At 30.6% G+C, this 16,890-nt stretch overlaps 1 protein-coding gene across 1 annotated transcript; it reads right to left on the bottom strand.

Moving 5' to 3' along the window:
• Positions 1 to 6,215: 6,215 nt before the first annotated feature.
• LOC126843609 (UPF0193 protein EVG1 homolog) lies at positions 6,216 to 15,657 on the bottom strand. Its single transcript, XM_050581239.1, has 4 exons — positions 15,543 to 15,657; positions 12,494 to 12,733; positions 11,012 to 11,155; positions 6,216 to 6,705 (listed from the first exon to the last, which is right to left on the bottom strand). The coding sequence occupies exons 1-4, from the start codon at positions 15,634 to 15,636 to the stop codon at positions 6,464 to 6,466; spliced, it is 720 nt and encodes a 239-aa protein (XP_050437196.1). The 5' UTR covers positions 15,637 to 15,657; the 3' UTR covers positions 6,216 to 6,463.
• Positions 15,658 to 16,890: the final 1,233 nt, after the last annotated feature.

Raw genomic sequence — 16,890 nt, 5'->3', positions numbered from 1 at the left:
GCATATAGTAGCGCAATATTACATATTTAATCGCCGTTCCTAAGAATGCCATTAGCCGTAGCTAGTATGTTTTTTTCAAAAATAATATTAATAATGCGTTGTTATTGAAATAGTTCAATTCAAGTGAAGATTTGGAACACCAAGTGTACAAATAATACCTATTTGTTGTTCAACTTGTTTTGTACGAATTGTTTTAGATATTATCATGTTTTCTTTGTTAAAAAAATATAGGTTAGCAGCTGTTGTATGCGTTTTCACACACTCATAAACTACAAACGACAAATATTAAACTACAATTAACTTAAATTATTAGGACTCTTTAAGGCACTAAACCCAACTATATGAGCCCACCAGTAAAATTAGAGCAAAACATTTAAAAAAGACACATTTTTAAGGGCTACACATACTGAACCCGAGTGACATTTTCATGGGAAATAAGTTTTAAAAAAAAACGCATTAAGGTACTCAGGTCGTTATTATAATAAAACGCAGGCTGGCTTTACCGGTGGAAATTATTTGGGTGTATTAAAAAATATATAATATGTCCGGTAAACAAACGGCCTAGTGTTCAACACACGTGTAAAATGTACACTTTAATGTCATAACTTCCGCCGCCTTGTCGAGTGGTTTGTTGGTTTTCAATAATTATTCTAATTTAAACGGACGGTATTTCTATTAGCGAAAACTGTCAAGTGCAGTTGTGGTGTGTTTTATATTATTTAAATGGGCTTTTCAAATTGTGCATTCGAACCCCGTTCAAGCTCCATTTGCGCGCTCGGTTACGTTGAATTTTGCCAATTTCCACGTCTGTTTCCGACTGGAAATTGATTAATTAACGAAACAATTAAAACACCAAAATATAGATTCCATTTAGATTAACCATCCTTCCGCCAGTGCACGTCCGCACGACAAGTGTTGAATGACACACGACCGTTTTTGCAGACATAGCCATATTATAACAGCTATATAGGCATGGTAAATAATACATGGCGCGTTTTAGATTAGACAATTGGGTGATTTTTGTTTTTCGTGGACCACTCAATGTCTCACTGGGTCTAATTAATAATTGAACTTTTTTATAAAATGTTGAATATTGTAAAATAACATATTAACTAAAACGAGAAAACTACAAAACTGTAATCCTTTTATTAAGATGAAACGGCCGTCTCGCCGTGTAATGTCTACTAACAGTCAAACGAGATGGCCCGGTGGGTGGAGGTGGGTTAGCGTTGTACATTTAATCTCTTTGGAAACCGTATACGTCGGTGAAAAAAGAAAACTTACTGAAACAAGTGACCGAAACGACTGTGTCCTTCGGGGCTGCTCAGACATAAAAACAAATATAAACAAACATCGACGTTAAAGTCAATATACAGTTTTTTCAATACACTCGGAATCCAGACCGTTCTGAGAAATAGCTGGCCGGGCTTTACAGGAATAACAAATACAAGGTGCCCGCGGTCTGCCCTTTCGCACACAGACCACCACCACAATAGTTTGGACGGCATAAACAAACCGATTATCATAGTATAGCCGTTTATCATAATATATACAATCAATAAAATATGTAAATCTCGCGCCAGACACCCTGTACATAATAAGGCCCCAGGATATCGGTCGCACAGGGTCTCCTTTGGCGGGGCACTCCTTTGATCCCGTTCGCTTATGCATTTCGTATAATATTATTATAGGCGCTCCAGAGACGTCTGGTGTTACTGGCTATGTGAATTGCAAATATGCAAATTATTATGCAAACAACAAGGATTGGCAGTTTGTCTGTTCAATCAGTTACAATATTATTCTCTGCTGAAAATGCTTGGTTTATCGAGCTAGTCTGCCTCTCGATTGGCCTTCCAACTGCTACTCATTTAGGAATAAGCATACATATGCTTACACATTTGGACTGCTGCTTCGTTTTGTCTGGTTTGGTTTAAAATTAAAGTAAAATAATAACAAAATAAGTACAACTCACAAAATATGTAAAATGAGTTCATCTCAGTTTGTATCACAAAATTCAATCCAACAACACCATTTAGTTGTATTTTAAAATAGGATTGTTCCACTGGAAAAATGTTCTTATATTTATTCCTAACAAAGTTTTTTCATTTTATCTGATTAATTCCCAACTAGCCTTGGAACTAAATGAAGATTTTTTTTTTTTTTTGTATAAATAAAAGATAATTATAATACTCTGATTTTTGTTTTGTAATTACTACATGCAAAGGAATTGAGAGACTTAATTCGGTTTAGACGAAACAAATCCAAAAAGTAGACTTATATCGGTTTATGTTCCAAAATAAAATTATCAAATTTAGGTACTAAAAATAAAACCGTCAAGAAAACCTAGAGATAAAGTTCTCATTTTGTTTTAAATCGCTGTCGAGAATGCTGTAATTGCCCGAAAAATAAATGGGCTACCAAAAACCGAGTCCTAATTACTGAACTAATAATAACACATCGCCGCAGTTTAACATTAATCAATAAACTAATTGAAAAAAGATTTTACAAGAAATTGCCTAAATCCCTAATAAACAGGGGATGACGTCCTGTTGAGTTCGACTTAAAACTGTTCTTATATTTTTCTCGGAACGCTCGTTTAGCGTTTTCTCAAATGAAGTATTATTTTACAATTCCTAACTATGTACTTACACTGTAATGTGAAAAGACTCGATCGCTATTGTACATAAGACCATAATCGTATCGTGATAATATTATTATTATAGTATAATGCCTTGTTATTAACGCTGCCGCTCGTATTAACACTATTATTATTATTATTACAGCCATCGTTGCCGGTCCATCGCACCCCCACTTGTTGGTCTTCGAATATACAACATATTATGTTATTATATTGGATCCATCCATTTCATTCAGAGCTAAGTTCATGAATGAACGAGTTGGGCCACATGACCACATACCCGTCGGCGACATATGCTAGACGCTAACGACACACGATATTAATTATTAATACCATAATATTATTATTATTGTTATTTTTCACTTTCGTTCGTCAATGCCATCATCAATGAAACGCGGTTTACAAGCAATACAGGCCAAGACAATAAAAATAAAGAAAATATATATATATTTTCTTACATCGTTCCTTTTGGATGTTGGTGGCTTTCTTTATTTTTCATTGAAATCGCAGGGTACCCTGTCTGTTCTTATATTGTCTTTTGTCCGGTCATCTTTGTAAACGCCTACCTGTTTTTTTCCCTTTATATGGAATACTATGATGTATTATACAACGCGTGTACACGGTAGCTATTTTATTAGGACCGGTGATCTAGCTATACGGCGTCCGGACCCAGACGCTCAGTCGATTTGCATAATTCCCATTGAAACGACCGTGTGAACTCATACATAAGACCCTGGCTGAAGGTATACTTATTACTCTTCCGTTTGGTTGCCGGCAAAAGAGCCGGTTCCGTGTGTGTAATAATACCTAACGACCAAACGACCCAAGTGTATTATTAACGGTGGTAAAGGCTGGACAGTATATACCTAATAACCCATATAATATAGGGTGATCCATCCGATGTAAGACACTCGCTTTCCAGGGAATTATGAATATTTTCAAAATTATTTTTTCTATACACTTGTAGGTACACGTATAACTATAGTTTTCGATACATTGAACAGGTACGAACAGTCTTTTTAATGATATTAAATTTCTTCTTATTTTTTAGGTTGTCCTAATAATACACAAACATACATCGGTGGTATGAAATTGCAATAAAATCAATCAAATAGACCAGATTTCCTTTTTTTTTTTTTATGTAGAACAAGAGACAAAATGACATGTGATTTAGTTCATGGTTGTCGAATTAATTCAAAAAATATATTTTTATAAATGTGACATTATTTCTAGTAAGTATTTAAAATTACAATTTACTATCGCTTTAAGTAATAAAACAGATTAGATGTGCAGTAAAACCCAAAATCACAATTTGTAAGTGTTTGGTTAGCGTGTACAATTTTGGTTGAAGTAAAAATTAAAAACGTTCTTTCAATTGTTAGAAGTGTTTTGAGTGTGGTTATTTTGCTGTTAGACTTACAATGACTATACACAAACAAAAAAAATGATATGAAATATTGTAAACATAACAAGTATTTACATGATGCGGTAAACATATTAAAAATCAATTGAGTTTTGGAAAATATTCAATGTTTTTTCTAGGAATAAGATTGAAAGCCAGACAAATTGTTTTAAATTCCGCTGAAGTAATACATTATTTATTACCGAACGTGTCTTTATACTTGGTTTAAGAACGTCTATCCAAAAACATAATTTTGTTACAACTTGGATAACAAAAACAGCTAGTATTTTTCTCCTAAAAATCCGTGTGTATACTTTAAATATATGTTTTAATAGTTTTTGAGATAGTTCTATTTAAACAAAATAGTCTACATTTGAATGCTATTCTTAGCGCCCATTATGTAGTGCTGTCTCACGGAGTATGACAATAAATCGTAAGACAAAATATGTAAAATGATACAAATCAAACACTCGTTATGTTGTAAAAAGTATACAAAAAAAAAAAAATAAATCCAAGCACAAATTATTTGGGTTAGGTTAAATAAGATTTAAATTATTTTCAATGAAAACGGTATAGTGTAGTGCCAAACGAATTACCCTGTTTTTGTAGTCCCGAAAAACAGTCAGGTAATATTTTTTTTTCTCGTGAAGTCATACTCCGTTCATGGGTGATTACCTTTTAAGTAAAATGTAAGGTCTACTGTTATTACAACGGCCGCGTTATAATGGTGGATATATTATCATTGTTGCACGTGAAATAACGAGGGTTTTTATATTATTATATATGTTTAGTAAGGCGAATTTCATTTTACAGCTGTAATAGTGGAATTATATGAATAAAGCCAGCCCGAGAATGTAGTATATTACAAATGCATACAGACCTTTAACATAAAATACTTTAGGGTCGTTTGTATCAAACGGTCGCCCGGTCCATCGTCGCAGGTTAGTAATATTGAACATTGTTCACACCTCAAAATAATGCACTTTTCCCGAAAATCTTTGGAAACTTTTCTCGGTTATAGTTCGCATATTTTGTAAGTAAACAAACATATTTATCTTAATATTTTTACAAAAACTTTTTACGAGATATTGATAATTTAATAATAATAAAAAAAAATGCCTCGTAACACGTCATATAATATGATAGAATGGTAGTAACTTTTGTAATAACGTTTTTAACTTAGTCTTAAAACTACGGCTAAGAAAAAATAAAAATAAAAATACACCGTTAATGTTTAATCTAAAAAACTATAACTCAAGCGACGATTATAAGCCCTTTCATTTTCTAATAAAATATCTCCATTCTCTATAAATACACATCAAAGGAAGTAGAACCGGAGTAAACTTGTACACATACAAAATCTGTGCAGGGTTTTACTTTACAGTTATAATACATTATCATATTGACATGTGAAGTTTGGATTTATCTATTGAACTGTATAGTAGTTGATAAGGATTATATTGTGCAGTGTCGACCTGTAAAAAAAGTGTTTATTTTTTATTTAAAGTGGTCACACTATCGCACTATCTGAAACGATTAAATCATTATGACGTTATAATATTCGAATGCAATGGTTTGTGTATTTAATTGTTTGGTTCATGTTCATTATTTTTATCATGTCCTTAGAGGTAATAACAAATTTTAAAAAGGGTTGAGTGTCCGTAAACATGTTATTTATATTTATACTAAACAGGATTTGTTATAATATGCAGTGCATGTAAGCAGGTGTATGTTTTTATGGTTGCACATTACCCTCGACAAGCAGTAAAAGTAAAAAAATAAAAATAAAACCTAATAACTGTAAACGTTATTCATATTCAGAGTAATTATATAATGTTATGTGAAGTGTTTGAAATATTTCAATTTTTATTACTATTATTTTTGTCTTGTAAATTAACTGAATAAAACAAATTAAATATTTCACTGACTAACATATTTTTTCTTCTCATTTTCAATTTAAAATATATAGTTGTATAAAACTTTTATTTAACAATAATTAAAAAATTCTTTTGCTGTAATATTTACTTTACAGTTTACAGCGTTGATTTTAACTGGACACATTTGACAATTATTATTTAATATAATTTAATTTTTTCAACGAGCAATGCCGCTTGTTTTTTACTGAATTCCAATTATTGCAATAATTGCACACTTTCTTTATTATAGTTTTATTATCTCTTGTCTCTTCTAAATTCCAAAACACTTTATGAATTCTTACACTGTTTTTTACACGTTATAATTTTAATAATGAGAAAGAAAGCATTATCACAGTGTACTTGAACGTTAATTGTGACATTCCAAACAAGCTGTAAAAATATTTTTTGCAACCGAAACGATTTTGAGGGTATAGTATTTATATAATGGCAAAAAAGCTTAAGTACATTGCGACGTTATAATAATAATTATACTGTTTTTCTTTTAATCTAATCCATCAGTGTGGTATTGGCCAACGTTTTCAATAGCTGAAATCGCGGTTTTTGGTATTTGACGGCTATTGCTTGTATGTCGCCCTTTCTGTAAGAATTGGTGGTTTTTCTTGAAAATTCCTGCAAATGTCTAATGCGATCCAGGATCTCGCCGAACATGAGCTTTTCGTACTTGGCCGCATCGCCCAACACTTCCATGTCGGAAAGGAATTTTTCGCGGTCTTCTATCTCCGAAATAACTGTAAACACAAACGACTGGAATTAATAATATAATAAGAAAACCGAGGAACAAATAAAATCCCAAATACAGGGTGATCCACGGCGCTATCAGCGCTGGATCACTCTGTATGTACACCGTTTTCCGACTGAAAAGAATAAGAATATTTTATTTTTTAACGAATACATTGGCCAAACGATAACCTTTTTGGGTTTTTTCATCGATATTATATTGTTATTATTGTCGTTCAGGGTTACCCTGATGTTTTGTCGAACCGTAAGACTGTCTATACCTACCTAATATTATTACCATAGCCGCGTGTGTAAAGTGTACATAATATCGTAATAAACAGAAGGATCAAAATGATATAGTTAAAAAAATACAACAGAAATTTAGCTGAGAAAGAAAACAACAAGCATTACTATGTAAAAACAAAAAACATACATAGGTACGTCCCACGTAATAATATTATTATACATCTTTTGTGTATAATTTTTGTTTTCTAGTTTCGCGGGAACAATAATAACATTAATATGTTGATGTTAAACATGTTTTGATAGAAGTTAAGCCAACCGCAAAATCAATTTTTCCGTCCAAGTGAACGTTTTCCAGACGGTCTATTTATTGCGCCTTTTTGAGATGGTTCTAGCACTGTTAGACTTAATGTAACGCTGTTAGTGTATAATATTTTTTATTAGAAACAATAATGTATGTTTATACGTGGAATTACTTTTTTTTATAAAAGTGTAAAAAAAAAAAATCACAGACTACTTGGAAATTACTACCTGCAAATTACACTATTGAATAAGAAGTACATAATAATACTATGTTAATTACAATCAATAAAAAATAAACGACATGTCAATGTCCGAAGATGTATTATTTACTACGCTTGCCACTTACAAGAAAACACCTAATTGGGTAAACCATTTTATAGACACTTAATCAAATATTATTCGTGTAACAATAATAAGTACATTTTGTAGGAAAACTTTTCAAACGAATTATTTGCAAATAATTCGTTTTCAGTCAACAAAAATAAGATCCGTCTTTTTCGAAAATACTAAATCAATTCAACCGGTATAATATTGTACCTATATAACTTGTAAGATTACAAACAATAGCAGTACTTCTGCGTATAGGATATTCTTACTGTTCTTAGTTGGATATCAAATTAAACCGATTTCTCAGTATTGTCTTCTTTAGACTTAAAAGTTTCACTGTTGTGAGTTTTACTAGAAATATTCTCTTCTTTAACTACCGGATAATGATTTCATCTTCAATGCAAAGCCTATTAAGTATTTTTTTCCCAGTAATGAGTGTTTTTAAGATTTTAGTGTCCATTACACATAGGGTGTCAGCTCTGGACCGGCCTAACCGTAATGCAAATCCAAAGCACTCGAAGAAGTCTAGAGTCAAATAAATCCACTCTTTCACGTTTAAAATTAAAAAAAAAAACCACCAATAAAAAACCACAAACGTGGTTGAAACACAAGTTTCAACTTCGATTAGCCAACAAATGGCTATAACTAGCTTAATGGTTAATTTTTTTTTTTACTCATTAAGAATTCTTCAAGATTAGCCGTTGGTAAAAAAAAAATCCGGTTAAGTACTAACATAACTGTCTTAAAACTTTGCACAGATTCGACATAACTTAATAATTTGGTGCTCTCTTGCCATTTCAAAACAAATCGAATCTTAATTAGATTTTTTTTTTTTTGTCCAAAGAACTCTCAGTTTAGATGTATTTTTTAGATAAACGGTAAGTATATTGATTTCTGTAAATAAATTATATTTGTTCTTACAGACTCTACAACAATATTTGTTTTTACCACGTTTGAATCGTATTGTAGTTTTTTGGAATAAACAAAAAAAAAAGTATATTAAATAACCGAAAACAATAAACCTTTTTTTTTACCGCAATGGCTTACTATAAGTAAAACTAATATACATATATATTTTTTAATTAACTGCATAAGCACACAGTTTAAGTACTATATAAGTGTTTTATTTTAAGTTTGGCCGTTTGAGGCCAAGCAGAAAATAAAAATAATTTAATAGATAATTAGTGAAATAATTGTATTTGAAAACTTGCCACCGCGATAACCGGAAATGACAGGAATACAAATTAGCAGAACAAACCTTGGGTTTGGAAGAGTACGTGGAAGCACGTACTTGGAATATTTAAGAAAAATCAAGTACAGAAGATTTGCCGCCCTAATAAACCACACAAATTACCCACATAAAATGTCACCGGGGTCAGTGTAACGTAATGGTATACATAAATGTAAAAAAAAAAACGTTTCCTTCTAGATAAACCATAAATTGTGTATTATAATCTAATATTGTACATTATACATTGTATAAATTGTGTATATATATATTTTTTTAACTCGCTATTTTATTATGGAGGCGTTTTCTCTCCATTGTCGATACTGATATTTTTTATTAGGTACAATAGTAATAATAATTGTGTTATTCGATACAAAAACCAGGGTAGTAAACTAAGTGGGCTATAACCAGCTCAGAATTTCCTTTATCCCCCCCCCCTCCTTAAGAAAACTCATCAAATCTCGGCGTTCACGATGGAAATATTGAAAAGGTTTTTTTTTTTTTTTTTGCATAGATAATACAACTTATAAAATAATAACCCAACAATGATAATAATAGAATTTCCAATCGTCCGCAAAACAATTATGTTATGTGATGTATCATGCAGGTAAGACACCAATTATTCATGTTTTGAGCTGAGTACAAAAATAACATTATTAAGTGTGAGTTTTGCAAAAGATAGTCGTGATTATCTGTCACGCCCGGGAGTTTTGTTTATTTACTTCACTTGAATTGTACAAACAACTCAAACGGATCTCAAGACATCTGCGCGAACCGTTCAATTGCGAGACATTTATAAACTAAAATATATTATTTATACTGTCGGCATGATGTTGTTATGTAAATATTTATAGTTTTCTTTAGTCGATACTCTAATTATAAGATTATACAAATAATATTAGTAATCGAGTAAAACGAACGCATTTCGAAAGAGGATAATATTATTTCACTTGGAATATTATCTCTGTGACTACTAATTGTAAAAAAAATAAAAAGGCATGTAAGGTATATATTATGTAATAACATTTAAGTTTTTCAAGTATTCCAATAGAAACGCGAACACCGAATTGCTAAGCAAAATCTGAAATCGTTAATATTATTATTATTTTTTTAATATGATTATACTTTAATACCTAACAAAGTACTATCATCTCAAAGTAAAATAACGAGGCATTTTCATTTTCGTACACGTGTATTCGTATTTTCCAGCTCTTCAATAGAAATAACGATATAACTCAATTAAGTCAACGGACGCCACTTAGATCCGTTTAGCAATAATTAACGTCAAAGTTAATTATAAGGCGAGCAGTTTTCGGCCTACACCATAGTACAGGATGGTCGGAATTACATAATATATATTTTGTAAGCCATTACTTTAAAAATAATAATTAAAACAACAATTGCAAAACAATGTTGTCTCCTACGCCAAGGTTAGCTGTTTTTTTTTTTTTATATAAGGATACTATATTCATTTAATACTCTTACACAAAGTATAATATATTATTATATTCTTAGACTCCATTAATTATTACTATGCGCCAGCGACATATGTTGTTCTTTTCAAGTACAAACACTAGTCACGTGTTTCATACATTACTTTTATTATTTCATGTAGGCCACTGTTGGTTAATTGACTTAACCTATCTTAAATATGTATATATATATATATAGGTATAAGGTACGCCAAAACGTAAACCAATCAGCCATCCAATAGTAATAATAATGGTGATTTACCCCAGCTCCTTAAAAAAATTAAGAATTGATTTTTGGTCAACCTTTTGTGTACATTCATACATGAAAACACTTGGATGGACCGGATCTACACAAGATCAAATGAAATTAAAAATCCATTTGTTATTGGCTCTTAAACCGTACCATATTGAATAATATATTTTGTTTCGTCGTCTACAAGTTTTAGGTTGGTAAACAATTCATCTGTTCTTTATAGACAGTTATTTTAGAAAATTTGGGAACCTATTTAACAAACTTTCTAAAACTAACCTAACTTAATGTACGTTATGTTTTGAAGTGATATAATATTATTTGTCATAGAAATTCAATACAAGCTATTTTAAGTTTAAATATAAGGTTCTTTACATTTTCATTACATAAATTATAAGATAAATATAATGAGTTGAACAAATCATAATTTGTACACAGCTTTTAGTGTTGCCAAATAATTATAAATAACTGTTATTGTATACAAAGTATATTACCTGAATCTATAAGCTCTTCTTCGGTGTATACTTTCGACGGTTTCTTAACGTTAGGTTTCTTAGGCGCTGCTACAGGATCCATTTTGGTCAATTTACCGTACGTCATAATACTCTGCAGTCTTTCTTTCTCGACACTGTAGTTTTCTAAAAGAAAAAAAAATACCAGCTCGTTATGAACTGTATAAAATATTATCATCCGGCGTCCGCACATTTAAATTGGATAAAGGTTAAAACCGTCTGTGTTTGCCTATGCAAATCCGAGTTCACCTTTAAAGTTCACGGCCCATTGCATCGGGGCTATTGCATAAAAGTTGCTATATAAGTCATAATACAGATAAGTCTAAAATTATAAAAAGAAGTAAAAACCCTGATAAATACATGAATACGGTGCTATGCAAAGTTGAGACGGATCAAGACTTATTAAGTACAAACAGCTGACATAATAGCTTTGACATAAAAATATAATTAAATTTCTGATATCATATTGTTTTATTTAATCTATTTTTTCAGTGTATTTCGGTCAGGCTGTTTAAATGTCAAACTTACAAGTGATAATTGAAATTATTTTGTCATTTTAAAGGGAAATTGTGAACGGATAAATGCTCATGCGCTTGTTTGCGCTTTGTAAATATAATTATTTCTTACTGATTAATATACATACCGGTCGGTGTTTATGTAGAAGCACTACTCCAAAATTACAAGTATTATAATAGTGACTCCTCCAAACAACACTTACACAAAATCTTCTTTGACTTATTTCAATTAATTTTATATTATTACACAAATAGTAAGCCTACTGTTAAGAGTGACAGCGGCTACCGTGCATACAAGAGTGGTAAATGTTTAAAAGTTTATATATTAAACAACACGGAGTCTATAAGGGGAAATATATTTACAATGGGTGAAGCCTAAAGTATTGAAAAAACTATAAAAAATTATGTTTAATGCATAACGATAAGGCTAATATGAACACAAATCAATATAGTTTGTACCAGTTATCTATGCAAACTGTTTCAAGTCTGTTAGAAAAGCCTGAGTCTAAACTCGGATGACAGAGTAAAAATATAATATAGAGCTACAACATATATTCTCAGCAACGAAGTAATCAAGAAGGCGATCGACAGTGTGACCACTTAAATAAAAATAAATTATTTTTTTATAAGTTGTTAAACCCGGCACAGTTTAATCTTTATCAACTATTATTACTAAAAAAATATTATAAATAATATGTCATTTATGTTTTGTACAACACGGTTGCAGTAGTGAAACAAAATTAATAATATGCACCAGAGAAATGTAATTTCGTCATTCTGGTCACACTGAAAAATGTCCTTCACTGACAACAATGTCGTCGCCATTTTCTACAAGCCCATGTAAAAACTATATAGTTTCTCTTCTGTTTCCTTTGTGTTTACCCCATGCAATACACATTCTACTTTAAATTTATATATATATATATATACATATAGGCTATCGATTTACTTGTTTTCGTGTCGGGCACAAACGTTTCCGGTTCGTAAGCACCGGATTCGATTATGTCTTTGAGCGTTCTGGGCTTGGACGACCGGTACCTCTTGACGGTTGCCGCTGCGTTGAACACAGGCGCCCGTGGACGAACGGACCTTGTTGTTTGCTGCTGCGACTGTGGCGGTGTACCGGATCTCAGCCAGCCCACCACGGATTTGCGCTGTAACGTGGTCAACCGGCTCTCCTTAATCAAATCTGTAAACACCAAACACGTTTGCCGAAATAAATAAAACAAAAACACACCGAAAATTAGTTTTTCCCTCGGAAGGAATAACATCGGATCATAAACATGTCCCCTCCAGTTGTCCCTAATCTCGTATCACCTGTCACCTCTATCAGGAGCCATTATCAGCCGTCACTTATCACCTATTCTTTATCAACTGTCTCTTATCGACATACGCAATCAGCCATTTCTTATCACCGCGGAATAACCAAAAGAGACAGTCGCTGAGAACTCGAAATCGGTAAAAGGAACACTGTCGCCTGAAATAAGAGAAAAATGGTAATATTCATACTGCCTATCCTGATTCTCCCACAGGTGTGGTAGATATCTATCGTCCATGTAAGCCTTGAGAAGTATCTCTTCTGGTTATTTTGTGTTATCATTATCGGGCAATTTAGGTTAGATTTGCATCATGACGGGTTACCATAGCTAATTGAAGAACGAATAGGGCACTCCAAAAGGAGCTAACAACATACAGGGTTTTGGTACGGAATGAGGAAGAGAGAATCACAGCTGTCTATAGCTGGTATAGCTGTATGACGTTGTTACCCCTAAAAACCTTAAAATATTTTAGGTTCATTCCCATAAAAAACAACTACTCTGGCCATAAGACATATTCATGTCAATGGTAACAAACAGTAGCTGTGCGACGGTGGAAAAAAAAATAAACTTCATCAAAAAAAAAATTATTTTGTTTTATATAATATTGTTTGCTTAAGTCGAGCTTTTTTGTAAACTTTAACAAAACCTTTGTTCACATTGTTTTTTTTTTTTTTTGTATGCTTATTATACGATTGGTGTCTGGATCATTCTGGCGGCTACGTGAAAATCACATAAAAGCAAAAACAATGTTGACGTTTAGGAAAAACAAATTTAAAAAATGATCAAGTACACAACACCGGCCGGCAGAAATGGTAATAGTGTGAATTATTCGCACGCGCGCGTCAAGTGTTTGAATAAAATACAAACACGAGGGATTTGATTAGTTAAATCGAGAAAATAAAAATTCACTCGTTTTGCCTTTCAGATTAGAATCACGCGACATCGACTTAACTCGAATGACACAAAGAGTTGCATGAAATAATATCGACTTAACGTCCTTTTAGCGCAGTTATTTATGACACTTGACGGCGAAGGGACTAATTCGAATATTTTGAATGTTAGGTTTTTACATTTTTAGTCATCTCTAAGGTGTTAAAAGTAAAAAGAGTAAAAACATGGCTAGCAAATAGTTTTTACGAATACACTATATTATATAAAATTAATATTATTAAGAGAACAAAAATGTATTCAAATAATGAATACAGTTTTATTTTTACTTGAGTATAGATGAAAACCATTTTAACCAACATTTTTGTTTTAATAAATACAATTAATTTAAACGTATTTGCAATTATTAATTCGAATAAATATGTATTTGAATTAAAATGGGAATTATCAACGAAACTCAAACAATTAAGTCGAATACATTTTTATTTACCTTCTTAAAAAGTATGATTACATCAGTTTTTGGCTTTTTTTAGTGTAATTAAAACTATTTCGAAAATTTATTTTAAAAGAATACTAATATAACAAATTAGTTGAAACAGTAAATAAGAATTTACTTCAAATAGTTATTAATCATTTTTGCCAATTAATTTTTGTTTTAGAAATATAAAATTACACCGATCTTGTGCTTTTATAATCTTGAAATGCTTTTTAGTTTGAGCAATGTTATTAAAATCTGTGTTAAGCATAAATAGTACTTGAAATAGTTATGACAAACACATTTTAATGGAATATTTTAGAAGTCAGTATTTATTCAGGAAATACCTTAATCATTTGTAAATAGTTTTTCATACATTATAAATAAACTACTTACTTTGTAAGATTTATATTTTAATTAATTTCAATAGTATAGATGAGAGAAAAACAAAAAAAAATAACAAACCGGTCATAAGGCATATTCCCAACCACTAAAGGCATCTGGCTTAAAAAAAAAATACACTAACCAAAGTATATTACTGCAATGTTATCTCATAGATGGCGTCCAATATTATTCATTTCAACTAATGAGGGGTGCTATTTATGTTAAGTTCTACAATTATTATAATAATATATTGTATCATATTTATCACAGTAGGGTAAAATTTAAATTAAAAAATACATAGTAGATAATATTTTATTCAATAATATCTATCATCATTTGTAACTTGATTAACAAAAGATAGATTAGTTTATTTATTATTTATTAAAAAAAAAAAATAGAATTATCTTGCATATTAAATAAATACATAATATGTATTAAATGCATATTATAGTATTTATTCATTTAATTGTTAAACAATAAATACACTTTTTGTTTTTAATTTAATTGAAAATTATCTTAATGTTTATCTTGAATAGGTATATTTTTTTAACTCAACATTTTTTAAAATTATATCTATTAGTATTTTTAAGGCATTTAAGAAATATCTCGTACTACACAATCGAATAATAAGTTATTGAATAAAAGGCAGTATTTAATTGGCTTCGTCTAGATAAAAAAATGATTCGAAGAAAATGACCAACTCTAATTATTTTGTCTGTCGATTTCTTCGATCAAACCATAATTTAAACAAATACAACAATTCATTTGAATTATTTTTACTCAGTATATGTCTGATAAACGTTTAAATTTGATTGTAATTTTTATTTTATTCTAGTAAGAAATCTAAATCATATTTTGGAAACTGAAAATTCCATTAGAGTTTTTACTTATTTATTTATTCATTCATCTGGTTGTTTGTGTAGGAATAATACCGTTTAAAAAAGCTCGAGTCTCTGCGCTGTATCCGGACGGTCTGGACGCGTTGAAAAGGCCGCCTTCGTCACAAATTTTCGTCCTGTACGCCATTTTGCTGTGTTAAAACTAATTGAATACTATTAGCTCGAAGACGAACAGACACGAATAACTGCTGTAAGGTATCTCAAAAAATATATCACAATAAAACTATTGTCAGTCCAACGTTGTTGACAGCACACCCTGCCATGGTAACCGGCCCTAAATTTTTGTTGCAACGGACGTGTGTGCAATATAAACGGTTCAAAATTAAAGCATCATAAAAAAACTTAGTTACAACCGAGTATAATATTATAATGACAGCGGCTCTACACGATTAATGTTTTACATCAATGAATATCAAAACTTTATAATTAGTCACGGAACTTTCAAATATAATATTTATCATTTGTACCATTTATTGTTATTTGTCTTAGTTTTTTGTTGAAATTATTACAATGTTTTTAGGCTGGTTTACTTCGGTTTATGCATTTACAACAAAACCTTTTAAACGCTATGTTCATGCTTCTACATTACTAACTCAATCATTTTGTTTTATTTTACTGTGCGGTAAAAAGCCCTCTAAGACTCCTTTAAAATAGTATTATTCATTTTAACTTATTAGTTACTACAAACAAAATGATCATAACACAAATTGTAATCTTAACAGATATGATCATAATTAAAACGTTAAGTGAATACAATTATACAATAGTTAAAATGTATATTTAAATAAAATGTACAAATGCAATACCAAAATGAATAATTTCAAAATAAAAATAAACTTATACAACTACTTTAGAGTAACAATAATAACAGTGTTTGTTTGCGATGACCGATGATTATCGCCAATAACGACTGTGTCCTTGGGTTTAAGAGATCTATATAGATAATAACATTTAAATACTGTTATGTAGTTGTGTAGATAACTATTTAGAATATAAAATGTTAATATATCATAACATGATATATATGTTGACAAGAAATAAAATGTATAAATTTCAACAATGACCAAAACTATAAGGATTTTGAGCCGATTTGAAATCTACCAAAAATAATATTAACTGATCAAAATAATTTCACGATAAAAGTAGGATAGTTTAAAAATAATTTACTGTCTTAGTAACTATACCGTACTGAAATTAATACTAGGTATTATAAAAATACATGATATATTATTATAATAATAGTATCCATAATCAATGACACTATTTACAATTGTCGTTATCACTTATTATATTTTTACAAATCCGATTAAAATGATATGGTACATTTTTTTTTCAGTCCAATAAATCAAACCTTGTATAAATGTTAAATTTAAAATTTTGA

This window comes from Adelges cooleyi, unplaced genomic scaffold, assembly GCF_023614345.1.
Source record: "Adelges cooleyi isolate 19-005CV unplaced genomic scaffold, UGA_ACOO_1.1 ACOO_flye_CR_arks_rails_tigmint_CR_PRNA_574, whole genome shotgun sequence".
NCBI lineage: Eukaryota > Metazoa > Arthropoda > Insecta > Hemiptera > Adelgidae > Adelges > Adelges cooleyi.
The sequence above is the reverse complement of the archived record's forward strand: the minus strand, read 5'-3'. Positions and strand labels throughout refer to the sequence as shown.